Source organism: Pyricularia pennisetigena (genome assembly GCF_004337985.1).
Source record: "Pyricularia pennisetigena strain Br36 chromosome 4 map unlocalized Pyricularia_pennisetigena_Br36_Scf_6, whole genome shotgun sequence".
Classification (NCBI taxonomy): domain Eukaryota; kingdom Fungi; phylum Ascomycota; class Sordariomycetes; order Magnaporthales; family Pyriculariaceae; genus Pyricularia; species Pyricularia pennisetigena.
In genome coordinates, this window is record NW_021940918.1 from 501,716 (window position 1) to 520,993 (window position 19,278).

At 52.9% G+C, this 19,278-nt stretch overlaps 5 protein-coding genes across 5 annotated transcripts; 2 read left to right on the forward strand and 3 right to left on the reverse strand.

Moving 5' to 3' along the window:
* Nucleotides 1–558: 558 nt before the first annotated feature.
* PpBr36_05728 (uncharacterized protein) lies at nt 559–3,611 on the reverse strand (the record flags this gene model as incomplete). Its single annotated transcript, XM_029892881.1, has 5 exons — nt 559–791; nt 903–2,309; nt 2,396–2,615; nt 2,677–2,875; nt 2,941–3,611. 5 exons carry the CDS (start codon nt 3,609–3,611, stop codon nt 559–561), a joined length of 2,730 nt encoding a protein of 909 aa, XP_029746059.1.
* Nucleotides 3,612–4,523: 912 nt separating this feature from the next.
* On the forward strand, nt 4,524–8,479 carry PpBr36_05729 (uncharacterized protein; the record flags this gene model as incomplete). Its single annotated transcript, XM_029892882.1, has 8 exons — nt 4,524–4,667; nt 4,794–4,919; nt 5,017–5,094; nt 5,185–5,870; nt 5,947–6,268; nt 7,011–7,632; nt 7,789–7,983; nt 8,118–8,479. 8 exons carry the CDS (start codon nt 4,524–4,526, stop codon nt 8,477–8,479), a joined length of 2,535 nt encoding a protein of 844 aa, XP_029746060.1.
* A 976-nt stretch (nt 8,480–9,455) lies between these two features.
* On the reverse strand, nt 9,456–10,943 carry PpBr36_05730 (uncharacterized protein; the record flags this gene model as incomplete). Its single annotated transcript, XM_029892883.1, has 2 exons — nt 9,456–10,314; nt 10,420–10,943. 2 exons carry the CDS (start codon nt 10,941–10,943, stop codon nt 9,456–9,458), a joined length of 1,383 nt encoding a protein of 460 aa, XP_029745470.1.
* Nucleotides 10,944–12,670: 1,727 nt separating this feature from the next.
* PpBr36_05731 (uncharacterized protein) lies at nt 12,671–12,889 on the forward strand (the record flags this gene model as incomplete). Its single annotated transcript, XM_029892884.1, has 1 exon — nt 12,671–12,889. The coding sequence occupies one exon, from the start codon at nt 12,671–12,673 to the stop codon at nt 12,887–12,889; it is 219 nt and encodes a 72-aa protein (XP_029745467.1).
* A 2,622-nt stretch (nt 12,890–15,511) lies between these two features.
* Nucleotides 15,512–18,264, reverse strand: PpBr36_05732 (uncharacterized protein; the record flags this gene model as incomplete). Its single annotated transcript, XM_029892885.1, has 2 exons — nt 15,512–17,109; nt 17,187–18,264. Coding segments are annotated over 2 exons (2,676 nt in total), but the record flags the coding sequence as incomplete, so codon positions are not given.
* Nucleotides 18,265–19,278: the final 1,014 nt, after the last annotated feature.

A 19,278-nucleotide genomic window follows, 5' to 3' on the forward strand; every position in this document is an offset into this window, starting at 1 on the left:
AAAACGGATAAACTTGCGGTTTGCCTAGGCTGACACGCTTGCGTTTCCTGGTGATACCTGGCGTGCCGCCCGCGAGGGGACTTTTTTGGTCTTTGCTCATTTTGCAATCCTCTGCTGGCAAACCCCGTCTGGAAATTATCCCGGCCCGGCGCCCAAGGCCATGCAGGAAACATATGCACCGAGTGTGGAACAGATCGAGTGTTCTGCGACCTCAACCCCAACTGGTGCCAGTCTTGGAAAGTTCGGGAAGAACGGATTCGTATTGGGGGCATGGGTTGCACGTGTGCAATTTGACAGTCACCTGAACATGCGCAGAAACTACGGCGGACCCAAGGTCTATCCATACGGTGGGTGCGTGGAGGTCGACGATGGCGACTATCAGGAAGAAGGCAACTCGGATATGAGCATTGGAGACGAGGGGAAGTGGGGATATTTTACCGATATCGTGGGCAAAAAGGGAGGCAATAAATGCCTTAGAACCAAGAATACGAGTAGTTTTCTTTTTCATCTTTGCTTTACTTTTTTTTCGTAAATTGAAACATGAAGCTGCCTTTCCACTCAAATAGACTCAGAGTCAATATTGCCCAGGCCAATATAAAACTTGAGCTCGACCTCATTGCTGTATCCAGCTTTCAGTCCCATGCTTTTCCAAGCCGCCTCAAGGTCTACAGCCAACACGCGATCATCTTGGCTAGAAACAGACACGGTCTCCTCGGGCATGGCCGAGCCATGGAGCGTAGCGAACATGTCGCGGGTGATGCTCATGCTTGGGAGATGAGATACGTAGATACCTATTATTGTTATACCAAGCTTTAGATTGGATTGCAGGTACACATTTTGATTGGCTTGGACAAAAAGGAAGAAAAAAGAAAAAAAAGAAAAAGCACAGAAGAAAAACTTACCCAGCACCCCCAGAGCTTTCACTCGTGTATGAACAAGAACGCGTCCGCTACCCTCAGCCTGTTGTACATCGCTCGAGACCACGGCCGCAGCCCCAGCCATTTTGCCCAGCAGGCCGAGGTTGGCAACCTGCACATCGACTCCTGAGCGTGACGTGAAGCGCGACAGGGGAAAGGCCGAAAGGATGTCATAGCCCCTGACCTCAAGGCTGACTGCAAGCACAGACTCTCGAGTTCCGGGCTGGATCGGCGGAGACACGCGTCCGCTGCGGTGCGATCTCACAACATAAGTTATCTGCGGCCTTGTGCCGGGGAACCTGTCCAGGGGTATCATGTCGGTGAGCGGACGCAGAGCGACGTTGAAGACGCCGAGCATCGAGGTGCCCGAGTTGGCGCCGCCATGGTAGGTGCCGACCTTGAGGAGGGCGTCGTCCGTATAGCCGACGTACTGATCGATGCTCTTGCCGTGAGCGCTGGTCCTGAAAATGACCGTCTTGCCTCGAGGCGTCGTTCCCGTCATCTCGGAAATTAGAGCCTTGTCGTGCTCGCCCGGGACGTCGGTTATGTAGATGGGACCGCCGCTGACGCACCTCGCCGCGGCGTGAAAGCCCGAGTAGTCGTGCGAGGTCTGGAACATGTCCCAGTCCGGCACGATGTTGAAGTACTGTGTGAGCAGGCCGTTATGGGCATTGGTCCAGACGTGCCATGGGTGCGACGCAGGGATGGCTGGGGTGAAGTCATCAGAATTGCGCAGCGGGATGGCCGGTCTCTTCCGGGGCAGCTGGGAGTGGAACATGATGTGCGGCGTCATGGACATGCACGAAATGGCCCTGTTGCTGAAGTGGCGCAGCGAAGCGATGGTCCAGGCGTCCAGGTACGCGTTTGACAGCTCACGACGTGCGCTCGCTCCCGTCCACATGTCGATTACAAATTGTGCGTCCGTCTTGACGCCGTCAACACCGCTCGACGCCAGAAAGCGGTAAAAGTCGTCGTAGAAGCGGTTGACGTCCTCCTTGGCCACCACCGTCATGGGGCCACCTAGGGGAAACCCGCGGCGCTTTGCTTCCTCTCGCACGACCTCTATGGTCTTGTACGAGTTCGCGATGGGTCCCCCGGGGGTAATGCCACCCCAGTAGCCCAGCAACGCGTGCCAGACCGCCACATGTTGGACGTGCTTGTGCTTTGCTCTTATCGACGAGACCGTTGCCTTGAGTCCGTAAGGGAATGCATCTGGCTCGGCCTCAAAACCGTTCCACCCGTACTGGAATTGACCGTCTCCGGTGCGAGAGATGTCTTGCCAGTTGTCGTCGATAATCAGGTTGGTGATCATAATTTCGTTATCGGCAAGGGTGTTGAGAGCGTCGAGTACCTTTTCCTCACTTAGACGCTGTCCCAGGGCGTTCCAGGTACCTAGTCCCCAGTTTTAGTTACTCACACAATCGAGGACCAGACCGCCCCTGAATGTAACGGTATACCTCGCTCGGGTCAAAACTTACAATAGCCAAGCCCGTCATACCAGTTTTCCATCCATTCAGGCTGCACTTCCGCAGCCAAGTTCTCGATTTGCTTTGGTCCTTCTGGACTGCTTTTCTGTTGCTCATCTAGTTGTAGCAGCCCTCGTGCATGATAGACGCATGCGGCACTGGCATTATCGAACGTCTCTCCAACTGCTACAATGACTTTGGCAGTGGTTTCCGCAACATTGTCACTACGCATCTATGAAAGCAAGGGTATCAACTGGCGAGTTCTGTAGTGAATAAGACGTCGGTTCACTTACACGGAGGACCACTTTCCCAGCATCATTGCTGCGCAGCCCTGTGAGGACGTGATCGGTGCCCGTCACAGCTAGAAGGACGCAGTGCTTGCCCTGATCATTCAGGAATGAGCACAGGACGGAATCCTTGTCAAGATCGAATCTGGTCTTCCCATGGCACGGCCCGATCCACGGCGCCCAGGTGCGGGCGAGGGCGAACCATCTGGGCAACAATTACAACCGAGTCAACAGACAAGGCCCATGATGCATTTGAGCGGAGCTCCATACCTCAGCAAGTGCCTTCCCCACGGCAGACCCAATTCTACTTCGGAAAAGGCAGATTGGTCATTTTTTCCAACACCTGCGATGGGAGCATCCAACTGCCACAAGCAGGTTGCTGGAGACTGGCTCACCGCCTGCCTGATGGTCACATGGCGGCTCAGGCATTCGATAACATCGTGAATGTCATCGGGTAGGCTGTCAGGATGGTCTGGCACGATGATGCCATCGTCCAACTGCAGCTCATCCCGGACGAGTCGCCATGGCTTGTCGGGAGATTCGCGGAACTTGAGCGTGAAACGTATGGCAGACTCGACTGGTATAGAGGCAGTGAAATGCAGCTTGAGAACCGACTTGTCATGTGAAGCCTGCAAGTAGATGGGCGCATCCTCTGCACTATTCGAGGCTAGAACAAAGTCGGTCCATGCCGAAGAATGCAGAGCCGAAGTCGAGACGGCAACCTGCCACTTATCGTGGGCTCTGCTCTGATGCACCTGCAACCCAACCACGAAATCCACCTGTCCGGGAGTCGCAGGAGTCTTGGTCACCTGGGTTAGAGGAGGGTGGCTAGTAATTTCGAATCGAGCCTCATCGTCCAGGAGACTGGGCGGAAGAGGTTTCTGCGCGTGTATAAGCGCGCTAGGCATGCCAGCCACAACATCGTCAAGCGGTGGGCCCATTGTGATTTGGTAGAGGATGACACTGGTGATGGAATTTCTTGAGAGGAAATAAAACAAAGTATAATCATGAAGCCCGCCCAGTTCTGGGAGTAATCAATTAAATATATATCCTAGTCAGAAATTTGATGTGAGAAGACGGCTGGCCTATACAACCAACAAAATCACATCAGAGATTTTGTCAAGAATCACCTGTTCATAAGTGCCGGACTTGTAGAGGTTGCCAACGTTGCCGCGCCTTTGGGTCAAGTTTGGGGTATAGCTAGCTAGCTGCTGGGTTGTGCAGAAGCGTGAGCAGAAGCAACGGCCTGCATGTGCATTAATCCGTAGGTACGAAGTCGTAAAACTAGACTACTGCTAGACCTGGCTCCCGCAGTAGGAGAAAAGAATCGGAACACCAAAGTAGTATTGCAGCGTGCAACAGTTCCGATTCAAGTTCTAGAAATAGACTTGATTGGAATCTGCAAATTGAAAAATGCACATGTCGAATCAAGTGCAGTTAATATCGGTATGTTGTACGACCGGTGCGTAAATGGAGGCAACAAATCAGAGGCTGTCCGTTTGCCGGACGGAGGCGGCACGGGTTGAATCGGACTGAATTGCACTGGGGCAAGGCCGGCACGAGCTTTCCGAATAAATGCAATGTGGGTCTCTTCTGTGTTTTTGCGTAACCACGTAATCCATCCTGATTATTTTTGTTTGCAGCAGGCAGGAAAAAGTTGAGTGGATCCCAGCCACCGCACAGCCACGCGACCTTTGATTGGCTTGAGAGATCTTTTCGAAGCTACCAATCCCGAGACTCGCAATTACCAAGGTTGACTGACGACGTTCTCGACAAAGCTGAGCTTCTTGTAGAGCACCCTCAACCACCATCCCACAGCCCAACACCGGCTCCGAAACCCCATATAGCCCCCAATGGCGTCCAGGAGACTAGCTCTTAACCTTTCCAAGGGGCTGCGCGCCCGCGCCGGCCTCAGCATGCCCATGCGAAGAGGTTTTGCCACGCCAGTTCCGACGCCTGCCGGCACCCAGACGACGACGCTCAAAAATGGCCTCACGGTGCGTTTTGACCTCGAAAATGCGCTTGATGACGATGAATATTTGTTTCGATGGCTGGAGGATCAACTCCCCGGTCAATTGCAACCGTTCGTAGACTGACAAGAAAACTCATCCCCTGCCTTTCAGGTCGCTACTCAGTACTCTCCCTACGCGCAAACATCAACGGTCGGCATGTGGATAGATGCTGGCTCCAGGGCCGAGACCAACGAGACCAACGGAACAGCACACTTCCTCGAGCACCTGGCTTTCAAGGTAGGTCGGAAGCATGGTCTCCTCTAGGATGTGAATCTGGATCACATCAGACGTGAACAAAATCACTGATCAAGAATTTTCTTTTTTTTCTCTCCAGGGAACGCAGCGCAGGACACAACACCAATTGGAGCTCGAGATTGAGAACATGGGAGCACACCTCAATGCTTACACCTCGGTATGTACAGCGACCCCGAATACAAGCCGCAATGATTCGCAGACTGGCGTGAGCGTGTCTGGCTGACCAGTAGTTTGACCCAACCCACAGCGCGAAAACACTGTTTACTTCGCCAAGTCCCTGAACGAGGATGCCCCCAAGTGTGTTGACATCCTCGCCGATATTCTCCAAAACTCAAAACTCGACGAGGCTGCCATTGAGCGTGAGCGTGACGTGATCCTGCGCGAGTCGGAGGAGGTCGAGAAGCAGCTCGAGGAGGTTGTCTTTGACCACCTCCACGCGACTGCCTTCCAGCACCAGCCTCTTGGCCGCACCATCCTGGGCCCCCGCGAGAACATCCGCGACATTACCCGCACCGAGCTTGTAAACTACATCAAGCAGAACTACACGGCCGACCGCATGGTCCTCGCCGCTGCTGGTGGTGTCCCCCACGAGCAGCTTGTCGAGCTCGCCGACAAGTACTTTGCCAACCTGCCCGGCGAGACTGCCCAGACCAGCGCCTACATCCAGTCCAAGGCCAAGCCCGACTTTGTTGGCTCCGACGTCCGCATCCGCGACGACACCATCCCCACCGCCAACATTGCCATCGCCGTTGAGGGTGTCAGCTGGAGCGACGACGACTACTTCACCGCCTTGGTCACCCAGGCCATCGTTGGAAACTACGACAAGGCTATGGGCAACGCACCTCACCAGGGTAGCAAGCTCTCTGGCTTTGTCCACAACAACGACTTGGCCAACAGCTTCATGAGCTTCTCGACCAGCTACAGCGACACTGGGTAGGTTTTGTTTGCGTTTGCATGGCTCCATTATATGGTTTCTCTCGTTCCAACCACTAACCCTGGTCTCTTTTAGTCTTTGGGGTATCTACCTGGTGACTGACAAGCTCACCCGTGTCGATGACCTCGTCCACTTTGCCCTCCGCGAGTGGTCGCGTCTGTCGCAGAGCGTGAGCGAGGCCGAGGTCGAGCGCGCCAAGGCCCAGCTCAAGGCTTCTATCCTTTTGTCCCTGGACGGCACCACAGCCGTTGCCGAGGACATTGGCCGTCAAATCGTCACCACAGGCCGCCGCATGAACCCGGCCGAGATTGAGCGCGTCATTGACGCTGTCACTGCCAAGGACGTCATGTCATTTGCTCAGCGCAAGCTTTGGGACAAGGATGTTGCCGTCAGCGCCGTCGGCAGCATCGAGGGCCTGTTTGACTACGCAAGGATCAGGGGCGACATGAGCCGCAACTTCTAAGTTGTATGTTTCGATGATGGTTAGGAGACGCGGTTGCGTGGGGTTAGATGAGCCAGGAGGAGGAGAGCCACTGTATTAATATGTGTGAGTCTCAGCCGCATCATGGGTTGATTTGGGGTTACTTGCTTAGACATAGAGCAAACGACTCGTCTCGACCAGAAAATAAGATAAGCTTTTCTTTGTGTTTAGATGAGGTCTTTTAGTCTGTTTGTACATAAACAGTTGGTTTGGTTGGAAATACTTTGTCATTCCCTATCGTGTGTCGTGTTTGTCGTGTCCGAGACAGGTACATGCCGTCGTTCTCCCTTGGCCCCCTTTTTCTTATATCATATCACATAGCCTTGACCCAAAGCCGCCATGATTCTTGACGGATCGTTCTCTCAAACGACATTTCAGACACTTGAGTCGTCAGTCATTCTTTTCCAGTCCTCTCAACCTTTTTTTTTTTTTTTTTTTTTTTTCCTTAACTTTCCTGATAAGGAGCAGGGAGACTGTCCAGTATGAAGATATTCGGCAGTTACCTGCTCACTAGTGCTCTACTGGCGTACTTCACGCTGGCATCCGCAGCCCGCTTCAACCCCAATGTCAAGACCAACACGGTGGTGTACTATGTAAGTCAAATAATCTCCCGTGACATGTCTGCTACTCACACGGCCCAAACCACCCCAATTCACAGGGCCAAGGACCGGACCAAAAGGACCTGATCACCTACTGCCGCGAGCCGGCCATTGACGTCATCGTGCTTTCATTCGTCCACCTCTTCCCACAGCAGGCCAACGGCCTGCCCGGCACAAACTTTGGCAACCAGTGCGGCGGCGCCGTCTACGCGGGTCCCGGTCCCGATCCGTCCCGCGACGCGCTGCAGGCCAACTGCCCGCGCCTCGCGTCGCAGATCGAGCAGTGCCAGCGCATCTTTCGCAAAAAGGTCCTGCTCAGCCTCGGCGGCGGCGTCGCCGGCTACCAGCTGACGGGCGCCGACGCCGGCCGCGCCCTTGCCGACCAGCTCTGGGCTATGTTTGGCCCGCGGCCGCCAGCGGATCCTGCAACGCTGCCGAGGCCGTTTGACGGCGAGGGCGGCAGGGTCGTGGACCTCGACGGCTTCGATCTAGACATTGAGTTCCCGCCCGTCGATGGCGGCGAGGGCTATCGCGCCCTTGCGCTAAGGCTCAGGGCCCACTACGCCAGCGTCCCCGGCCGGAGGAAGATTAGGCTCCTGACGGCTAGTCCGCAGTGCGTCGTGCCCGACTCGAACTTGAGCGGTGTGATCCGGGCCGTGAGGTTTGATGCGTTGTTTATACGTAGGTTTTTATGTTTTTCTTGTTTTTTTATCGTCTGTCCTGATGACACTCGTTCAGCCGCACTTCAAAGGCGGTTACGCCGGGAAGCCAAGTCAACGAGGTAGTCGGGATTCAGTCCATTTACCGGGAAACTTACATGATACCATGTGATGACAGAGTTCTATAACACCATTGTCTGCTCAGCTGCCCGATGGGCAAGCGAGAACCCGACATATACTCCAGGAGACCTTGGGAACTCCGCCGGCTTCACCTTTGACACCTGGACCGAGTCCATCAGGGGCACGGCATCTTCGCGAGCGAAGCTGTATCTGGGTCTTGCTGGAGGACCTAATGCTGCCAACCCTGGGCATTGTGAGTGATCTTGCTTCCCATCCTCGCTCTCCTATATCTCCCGCAAACCAAGTCATGCCGGGAGACTTCCATTCAATTCTCCCACAACAGACAGTAGCTAACCACAACCCGCGAAAAATCAAAATCAAAAATAGACATTGACGAAAAAGCAAGTAGGCGCCTGATCGAGGCCTTCTTCTGCCGCCCCAACCTCGGCGGCGTCGCCGTCTGGGAGGCCACAAACGCCAACCGGGGCGACAAGAAAGCCTACTATACCACCGCCCGGGAGCACCTCGAGCGTGCCAATAGGGACCCCAGGGCCAGGGACTGTCCGGTTGCTCCTCGTCCTGCTCCGGACGACGACAACAGCCCTCCGCCGGCCCCGGCCCCTGGGGCCTGCGGCAGCGGCGTCGGGAGCTGTGCGGGCGGTTTCTGCTGCAGCCAGTATGGGTACTGCGGTCAGGAACCTGAATACTGCGGTGCGGGCTGCCAACGGCAGTTTGGGACATGTTCGTGAGGTGATGGTAGGGTCTCACAAAAAGTCCGTTCATGCCATACGTAACGATACAAATATCCGTGTTAAAGCGATGCCGGAGGAGAGAAAGACCTGTGTGTTGCTGGTTACATTTTGAACGAACTATACTGGCATGATTCACAAATCAATTGTCAGTCATAATCAAGTACTAGAAGATAAAGATTTATTTCTTTTGGTTGCGGCGTACATGTGCCTGGACGGCCAAACGGTCCCGTCCCAACAAGCCGAAGCAGCTAGCCAGACCTTGCTATATAAAGTCGTGTTGTGGCTCGCAAATTCAAGTTCCACCTCCTCCTGAACGCCAGCTCACCAACATCCTATCCCAAAAAGGACCCGTAATTCGTGAATCGCTCTCGCGCCTCCCCTATGATGAGCCAAAAAAATGAGAAAAAAAAAGACAATAAAAAGAAAACCAATTTCACTCAACTCGACATGGCCTCCCGATCTCGCATTCGCAAAGATCGAGGACCTCATGGTTCTGACGAGGAGTATAAAAGCCAACATACAAAAGAAAATAGCTACCATTTGTAATGGCTGACTAGATGCGGACACTGATTCTCCAGAATAAACTCCCGAGATCAGGACAATGTTGGAACGAAAGTTCCTCAGAGATATATATCTCTGTATATAGCTGACAAAAACTAAGCCGAAAAAAAAATATAAACAAAGGAACAACGCCATGTCTATGCAGGTGACGTAAGTAGAAGTTTTGATGTGGTGTGTAAGCTCCTCAAACACGGCCCGTATTAACGTTTAAATTATTCTGGGCTTTTCGTTTGGCGGCCTTGATGGCCGACGCGGCGCTTGGGTATATGTAGGTAGGTATCTTGAATATCGGCGAGATATCAAGATGGTGAGTTATATATCTTGTAATGAAGCCAGGCGGGGGAAGGGAGCCCACTTCCGCCAAGAGCCTGTCCCGACGAGGCTGATAATATGCATGTCTCCCCCGAATCAATCAGCGATACTCCCGACGGTGGGAGCCATCTCCAGGGCCAGGGGGATAGTGGTGCCTTCCACCCTCTCCTCGTGCTGCAACCCATTCCGCATTTCCGCTCTGTCTACCAAGTTGCTCAGCAGGCAATTTGGTGTCCTCGCTAGAACCCGACACGGTCGAGCCGGAACCATTAGTGACGCCAGGGACCAACTGAGTGACAGCATGTGCGATCGAGTTGACCACGTATTGACGCAATTCGCGGTCCTCCCTGGCATCTTCCTTCTCCAGGCGGAATCGTTCGTCCTTGTTCATGTTTGCCCTCCGAATGTTTTTGATCTCCTGCATGATGTAGAGCATGACTTCTTCCGGGCACTTGTTCCTCTCGAGTGAGAACTCGCTCTTTCGTACGTATCGGCGTGTGACATCGGTAGCGCCATCGATCGAGAATGCTACGCAGTACGACATCTTCTTGCCCCAGCCTTCCGTGTAGAGGCGTGGATTATCCCAGGCCTCCTCGCATGCGTCGACGTGGACCCATCGCTTTTGGTGTTCAGAGTAGATTTCGGTCCAGACGTGGTCTTCGGCGTTCCATACCCAACGCACCCGGCCACCAACGGCTCGGCAGAGCATGCTGAAGCAATTAGCCCACTCGCCGCACCTGCCTCGCCTTGTCTGCAATAACCTCCAGACGTCGCTGTAGCGGGGGAAGCGCTCGTAAGCACCGCAGTGGGAGCTCGAACATTGGTAGAGCTCCACGAGGAGCGCACCGCACGCATTCTCCTCCGGCGTGGGAGCAGTCTTGCCCTTTGCTTCTGTCGGTGACATGCAAACTGGGCATGGCGGGTTGTTGATCCATGTGAAGAAAGAACGCTTGAACCATCTGTCGGCCATGAGGTTACATTCATGTTAGCCAAGACCATTCGGCCAATTGATCGAAGATCCGCCGAGGACAAAATAGGGTTGTCGTGCAAATTGTTTTGCTCACCTCAAAAGAGCGCGGATGACGCAGTCCTGATATCCCCATTCGGGTTTCCTCCCATCACCCATGCTCTCAGCCTGAGCTTGTAAAACTTGCGTCTCTTCTTCTGCCTCGCCATATATACGGTCAAGTGGGATGACTTGCAACGCTTCGTCCAGCAAGCCAGGGTTTTCATATTTCGTCGGCGTTGTCGACAGAGTGATAAGTAGATTCCTGAATTTTTGTGACTCTTTGTCTGTCGCAGCTGGTGGTGTCGGGATCTTTGGGAGGTTTCTTAATGACGAGTATGACGGCGGCGTCGAGCCTATTTGTGATGCGGATGGCTGTGACGACGATGGCCCAGCGGACGCACTTGGGCTGCTGGATGACGACGTGCCGGGAGCCGGTGAGCCTTGCCGTGACCGAGAGCGGTCCAGTTCATTCAATCGCTTCGTCTTTAATAGTCGCTCAAATCGGTGCCTCAAATCCTTGGCCCATTCCTCGCCATACTCTTCATCCCCAGGACCGGGGCGGCTTATGTTGGAAGCCATGACGTCGTCGGGTTATAATCGCTATGCACAGAAATTGTCGAAGGTTGCGACGTCAATCTCCGACAGGACCCGTCCTGCGCTCACTAGGGTGGCGCAGTCCACTATCGAATGTCCCGTTCAATCGCGTCGGCGACGGGCGAAGGATGTTTGTCTCGGATTGTGTGTTTGTACAAAGCGGTCGTGTCGACGACGCCGGGTTCACCTAATCCGAATAATCAAAGCAGTGTCGCCGTTGTAGCTGGGAGATGACAGGCCGGCCGCCCACAGCCAACTAAGTCCACGCAATCCTCAATCCAAAAGGTCGACAAGATTCCTGGCAGCCGAGCCCAACTGTCTGCCACAGATCGACTTGGTGTCGTCGCAAAATCCTCTCCGTAGTTGGAGTCTTGGTAGTAAACGTTCGTTTAGAGGTAGTGACGCTGTGAGAAATCGACACGGGGGATCGATGGACGGTTCGTTTGTTGCATAAAACTCCCCAGATCGGGATCAAGTCGAAAGCCAGGCAGTACCACCAAATCGGTCAGTCAGCCACGGACATAAACCGAATTAGGGACGCATGTGTGATAATTGAGAGAATTGGTAGGGTGTCCTTCCTTGAAAAGGGGGGAAAGAGTAAAGGGCAAAAAAGAGGGTCAAGGAAAGATAGGTAAAGCAACGCAGGAAAGGTTAGGTTAGGTGGTAGTGAATAGTTGAGTTGCGTCGCACCCGCATACAGGCTTAATTCGGAGCGACCGTCAGCAGAGAGGGAGAGCGTCGCGGACTTGACATGCTTCTCTCTACGTAGCGCAGTGCGTGGAGGGGGCACCAGCGTAAGAGGCCGCGCGTTCAAAGGCGGAAGCTTCGACGGGGGCTCTCGCATAGGATCCACCTACTCCACTTATGATCCCTGATTGATTGGCTGAAAATGAGACTCTGCATCGAAAGCGTGACGATTAACCACTCAGCAAGTGGGTGGCGTGCACAGGCGGCTTTTCCTTTCTTTCCTCTTGTCCCTCACAGCTGCTGCTTGCTTGGCCTCTCTCAAAGGCGAGGTGCAAACAGGGCCCCTCAACCCGGGCGCATGTCGCCTGCCAGACGCAACGCACGTCTTCATGTCTGCCTGTACGAAGCAGGTATGTAAAACTGTCGTTGATGCTTTCAAGGACCACGCACCCCTTTATGCAACGAATCTACGGTACGTTGGCTTGCAGCTTTGGCTTTGATTTAGAAGAAATGACACCACAAGATTTGATGGCATCTCACTACGTCTGCGGGTTGGTTTGTCTTGTTGCTGCTGCAGTCGGCCAAAATGTAGCCGCGTCCCGCTGCGCAAATACCACAGCCAGCTCAAAGCCCCGGGCTTGTTCTGTACCAAGACGTGCCGACCCCACTTGATCCACATTGCTTGCGACCTTGCTGCCGTCACTCCCGGGCTTTTGGATGAACGTCCAACATGCGAACGCAAAATGAGGGTTTATGAGTTTAGTTGTGATGGTAATTATCAATTGCTTTTTTGTAATTATTGCCAAAAACTGTAACATCTCGATATCGTTTACATAAGCGCCCACTTCGAACAAGAGCATATTAATCTTTACTCTAGACTGGACTGAATCGGACTACTCGAGCAGGGAACATGCTGCCACTAGTGCCTCGGATATGCCCTGTAAATGTGAAAAATGCTGGGCATTTCCTACCTTTAGAGACTTGTACAACGTCTGGTGTGGACCATCCTTTCCCCTCCTCGGGACATGGTTGCCGACAATTTACTCATAGGTGTCTTCCCGTGCGCCTCGGCATCCTGTCCAAGGAGGGAAGATATGCGGGCTGGATTTTGGGGGGGTCTTGAGGTTTTTCTAGGCCTTCAGGCCGTTGCCGACTGGGCAGGAAATGCCACGTGTGGCTTGCTGGTAACTAGCGTGTGGCTCTGTCAACTCGGCCTCCGGTTGGGCCAATTGCTGGGCCTCTGAGCGATGGGCCACCACTTTCCATTGGTTCTGGTTTTTCTCATACGTCAAACCCCATAAATTTATTGTGGCCTTGGAGGGAGGAGGCAGCACTTTTGTGTCGTATTGGTTGCTTGCACCGTCGACAGAGCTATTCGGATACGTTACAGCGCCCAGCAAGCCTCAATGTTACCGCTAGCGATTCATATCTTATCAGCCTCATCCGCACAGGAGGAGTCCAGGCCAGGCACAGATAAAACCCTATGTCTTGGCATCGCCCTAACTATCCACCCGTCTGCCCATGCGTCTGTCTGCCTATGAGTTCGCCTGACAACACCTGGCATCAGGTCGTTGACTGATGGAATTGCTTTGTCTTTTGCAGACGGACTGCTCTAGACGTTGATCTTTCAGCCGTTATCCCATTCAGTTCCCCGCATTTTGGTCTCTTCAAAATTCAAAGGCAGCATAACATCTGTTTTCATTTTGTTACTTATCATCGTTACTGTATAATTCGTTGCTAGTTACCGGTCCGATCATCCAATGATCAACCAGGCATTGCGTGGAAGGCGAGTGCCTTCTTGGCTGCCAGTCGTTGTGATCGCCAGATCGGGTTTAGCGCCCTCAATTAAACCCCCTGCTCCAAAACCTTAGTCCGTGGGGTGATTGCGCGTCCGCCCTGGGGCCAGGACCAAGGAATGCAAAAAAAAAAAAAAAAAAAAAAAAAAAGAAAGAAAAAGAAAAAAAAAAGCTAGGCTTAACACCAACTTCTACCGTATTATAATTACTGTACATACTGTTGCTATTATTTGCCACCACTTCTTCTGTTAAATTAGTCGTTCGTCCACTCTTGTCCACGAGTCTTGAAGGTGTCGATTTGACTTTGAGTCGTGCCTCGACTTTCCAACAAGCGGCATGATTTGATATCCTCCAAATGATGGATTTGCACACAGGCTGCACTTACGTACGCATACCTCTCTTTGGTTATCGATGCCAACCATTATATATCGATCACTCACAGCTCCAACCTATTATGTTCACTACCTACCGATATACGTAATATGCATCTCCCCGCTCTCTTTAGCTCCATAAACTTGGAAAGTTAATACTCCATCTAGTACGAATGAACATCTACATAGTAGAGTCAAAAAGAATACCGAGTCGTTGACCTACCTGTTTGTTGTGGACCCCCTTCTGTACACGATGCTTCTGACAGAAACGAAGCTATTCTGTGACTTTGGATTTCTTGTTTCTTGTTTACACTCGACTCTTTATCAAAAACGCCAAAATACAAAACCCGAAGCCTAAGCCCCGTGTGTAGCATTGCTTGCGACGGGACAGGCATCCAGGGTTGGTCGTTGCGGGTTCAGTGAACATTTAGGGAATTTCACTTGTCCCCCAACAGCGATCCTTCCCCTACACGGCTCGTTCCGTTCGGCAGACCGACAACCGTTTTATTTTCTCTTCCACTTCCAACCTCGAGGCGGCCGGGATGTGGGAGTCCAACTTGCAGCATTCCCTCCGGCACAATTTCGGTGTACAAGACAGAACGATCTGCAGTACCAACCATCGCCCGGTATTTATCAACTGAAGATATACTCGGCTTGCCCAGGTTTTCGGAAGACCCGACGCGGAAAGACTTTTTCCCTCTCTCGTTCGTCTCCATCCGACTACGTACTACGTGATACTACTTTTCTTATTTTGGCAGAGCTTGCATTTACTTTGGAAATTTGCGTTAGCCCCCTCCACTTTTCTTTTTTCTATGTCCCGTTATTCACAGTTAATCTTGTGGATAATGTCGGGCAGGCGTTCATGAACCTTTCCCAAGTGCAAAGTATAATCGCACATCGCATGCCACTAAACCTTTAACAGTGTGCAAGTGGGCGTCGTTACGTACTTGTTAGCAGCAGAAAGAGACAAAAGGGAGAAGGATGCAATACACATTGGATGGCTAAAAGAAAATGTAGCTTGGACCCGGGCGCGGCTGTACGCGCGTCCCTAAGACTTGGATTTCCTTTGGCCTCAGGTCCGGCCGCAAAGTTTGATCTGATATAGATAAGCCGCTACTGCTCCCATGACTCGGATGGCGTACAGACAGGCTGTTGTTTTCTTCTTTTAATTAGCCCACTTTTTTTTTTTTTNNTTTTTTTGTTAATTTGTTCTCTTTGCTTCTTCTTAACATGGGGATGCGTAAGACATATGGAAACAGTTGCTTCCGGTCAAAGCATCTGCAGTGGACTTTGATCACGAGGATAGTAGCTTTGAGACTAGAACTGGATTATGGGTGCACCGTATCGAGATCGGTGTGGGAAACTTGGGGCTTTGAATGCGACAAAGGACAGCTCTTCGAGGCAGGCAATCTTACCAAGTCGCATTCTGACATGAACTGACTGACACCAACACAAGCATTCGTGACCATAAGGCACTAACCCGTCGTGCGGGCCACGTACCCAGAATAGCAGAAGATGTATGTTCGTTTATTGTTTGTAAGAAACGCAAAGGATAGGTGAGGAATACGAAACAAGGTTTATAAGCATTAGGCCCCGAGATATGAACATGCCTGAGAATAGCCCAGAGTCGAAAACATGAGGAAAGGAGTCTGTTCCTAGTAGCCTCAGACCACCAAAACATGACCATGCCGATTTTTATTTACGGGTAATCTCGTGCAGCCCTGTTGCCTCTCTCGTCATCCGCATATCTCGCCGGCAGGCTTTCCCAAAGAGGTCGCTCTACCAGCACTACCTCGAGCTGTCCCTGCTCCTGGTGGCCAAAGGACTTCAACGGCACGGCACCGAGTATTGGCCGGTATTTGTAGGTATGCCACCACCCCGCACTGGCGGCCTTGGCCTTCCCGGCCTCGTCGTCATCGTCCTCTTCTGCCGCCCGCAGGCTTTGCAGCTCGCCACCATCAGACTCGTCATCATCGTCATCCGGCTGCCGTCTGCCATTGGAGGTGTCTTCCAGCTCCAGGTCAATCCATTCACCGGTGGCTCCAGTTGTTTTCTGGATCTTTACTGAATCCAGAGCACCGACGCCCATTCTGTTACCGGCGCCGCTGAAGTGGGCATCTCGCTTCCTCTTGGTGCCCGGCTTGAGGTCCTGAGACCCGCTCGCCTGCGGCTTTGAGAGATCATGCGATGTGTCCAACATGAAGAGCGACGACGCGCCGTAGAGCCATATCCGTGATCCTTGCCACAGGGCACCCTTAATAAGGTCCCTGCTGGCCCTGAAAGCTTCGGGCAGTTTTCCATAGGGGTGACGGCGTGCCCATGGCGTCAGCGTCCCCATGGTGGGATGGAAAACGAAGACCCATGATGCGGTCGTCACTGCCAGCAACTCGTAGTCGCTGTCCGAACTGCTTGGCAGCGTATTCGAGAATGAAAGAACTGTCACCGCGCTGGGAAGTTTCGGGATAAGGGCGCCCTTGGGGTTACGAGTCCATGCCCCCACACTGGCTGCAGTGGTCTCGTCATCATCGGAGTCGTCGGATGAGGAAGACACGTCATCTTGCTTTTTCTCCGTCTTGGTACCGTCACCATTGAAAATCCAGGTGTCGATGAAGCCCGATAGGTCTGCCGTAGCAAGCAACTTGCTGTCAGGGGCAAATGCTGCGTGTGTAATTTGCCTTGGGTAGCCGCCCAGGCCGAAATGCAAACTGTGACTGATCGCCTCTCGCTTGAATCTTCTTAGTTTTTGGGGTTTTGAGGTAGCAGCCAGCTGTAGTTGGCTCCCGGAACCGTCAATGTCGACCCTAAGCAGAGAAACCTCGCTACCTTCCCGAACTAGGCATATCCACTTGCCGTCAGGGGAGACTTGAACTAGAGAGGCACCCAGATTGGCAATGGTCTCGGGCAAGGCCACTCTGGTGACCGTGAGCTCCTCCTTGTCTTCATTGGAGCCCTGCTTCTCGACTGACAGCCGGAACAATTTGATTTCGGCAACCGTCGATACGGCCAAAAGAGCACCGTCTTCGCTGATGGCGGCCGACACTATGTCCGCAGAGCCCTTAATGAGCATCCTTTTCAGGGTTCTCGGGGTTTTAACTCCATCGCTATCAACGTCCCCAGTCGGCTCGAAAGATCGTTCTGGGACCTTCCAAACGTGTACCTCCCGACCCCACCAGCTGAGAGCAAGTCTTGCCTTTGGAGCACTGACGAGTGGAGTGGACTGTGGTAGATGTGATAGTTGTCTGTGATTCTCCAGACCTGCTTCTCTGAGAGGAATGACGATTGGGCTCGCATCAGATCCTGATCTGGCTGTTAGCTAGGGCTGGTAGCAATGCTGATGTAGATAATGCGAGTGTTGATCGCAGACTGTAGCTTACCTCCAGACACTACTACACTCATTCCCCGCCCTTCAAATGCAGCGAGAGCCTTGACGTCGTGAGAATGGTACCTTCGGTGAAAGACTTTCGACCAACGAGTCGAGTTGTGTCCTCCGAGTCGCTTGTAGAGGATGGTTTTCCTGTCCATACCTCCGCTGAAGATTGCCGAGCCATCCGCACTAACAGCAAGGCTAAGCACATCTTGGCTATGGCTCTGAATGCGCTGAGCCTGAGTATATGTCTTGCCGTCCCAGATGCACACCTGACCAGTTGAATCTCCAGAGACGATATCCCCATTGGCCAGAACCTTGACGCACCAAACGATGACGTCCTTGGCGCCGCCGATGAGGTCCCGACCAAGCGTCATCTTGCGAATTTCGGATCCGTTCCGAGTATTGAAGATGCGAATGCTACCATCGGAGCAGCCGACCACCACGACATGGCGAGACTGGAAGGCGATGCTAACAAAGTGCACCTTTTTGAGAGGATTCTTGACCAGAACTCTCTGCAGACGCAGCTCGTCGTCTTCGATCGAGTATAGCACCAAGCAGCCGTCGCCAGTACCCGCCACCAACCGGGAAGAGCTCTGCCCCTCGGGCGCAGGCTGCAGGCCCAGACACCATATGTCTCCGTGCTGGCCACTCGCGTGCGCTTTCGGGCGCGCCTTGGCGAGATCCCACTCGGTGACTGTGGCGCCACCGCCGATGCTGAAGAGTCTCGACTTGCCGAACGCGACTCCGCCCTCGGCGAGAGGAACATCAGGCTCGGTGGACCAGACCAGGGCGTCCGTCTTGCGACCGACACCGCCGTGGATGATGGTCTCTTGGTGCCAGACGCCATCTAGCGGATTCCATATCTCGATGTCGCCATTCTCGCGACCCACTGCCAGACGGACTGGTATAGACTTTTGGGACTTCTCGCCGGGGCCGATGTAAGGTCTGTTGAAGGCGAGGGTGTTTATTGCGGACGTCGGGTACGGCACGAAGCGACAACGGTGGATATCCATAGTGCCGGTAGAGGCAAGGAAAGGGATTTGAAAGCAGGCCAGCGGATGGCGACAGAATCCTAGGAATTGTGGCTAACCAGAGCAGCAACTAACTTGTCGGCATCGGCATCGGCGTCGACGTCAACTCCAGGCCCCGAACGGCGGCAGCTTCAATGCGGTCTTCCAATTTTTTTTTTCTGCAGTCGTTATCGATAAAGCATGACGGCCCCGCACAGAGCCGATCCCCACACTTTGATCAACTCCACAATTCAACCGCACATATCCCCACTTCAGGCCTACCCTGCATTCCAAAGCTGTAACTCACCTTACCCTGTACTCCTCTCGGGAATATCTGTATTGACATAACGTCAATATTTCATCACCAGGACGACGAGGACGACGAGGGCAGGAATTTGGCTACTTGAAAAAGAAGAAACGTTGTATTACCTCCGCGGACTAAAAAAAGTGGCTGGACATGCCGGAGTCTCAATCCCGGAATGCGACTGTAAAAGAGCCCGCTCACCATCAATCAGAAATATCTACATCATGATCACTTAATTAGACGGCACATTCAATGGTCTCATGTGAGATACCAAGCTTCGATATTCTTGGCTGCATAGAAGTCGTTGACGTAACTTGGACAAGCTGGCGTAGCAAACATCAATTGCCGATCATTGAAGACTCTTGGTAGCAGCAATGGGAAAGGTCCCGAAAAAGTTTACGCGCCGTCCTCGTACCCGACCAGGGAATGCTTCCTAGTCCCGCAGTTGGAAAAAGAGATTTTCATGTTTGAATCTCGTTGCTGTAGATGCGGCATCTACCCTGAGTCGAACCGCCTCCCGAAAGCCGAGTGTCAGAGGGATCCGGTGCTGGTCGCCCGGCCGACAAGCCCTTCTCGGCGCTTCCATAGCTCATTGCAAACATGGGCTTTTCCGCCGTTGCAACAAAAGCCCCGTAGCTCCATTGCCCAACGTACAGTGTTTATCAGTTCAAGTGCTAAAAATGCCTCTTTTTTTTTTCTTTTCGATTTTCTTCTTTCACGACGGGGTTCCAGGGGGCAGAGTCATTTTTTTTTTACCTTCACCGCCGTCGGTCTAAGTGAGGATC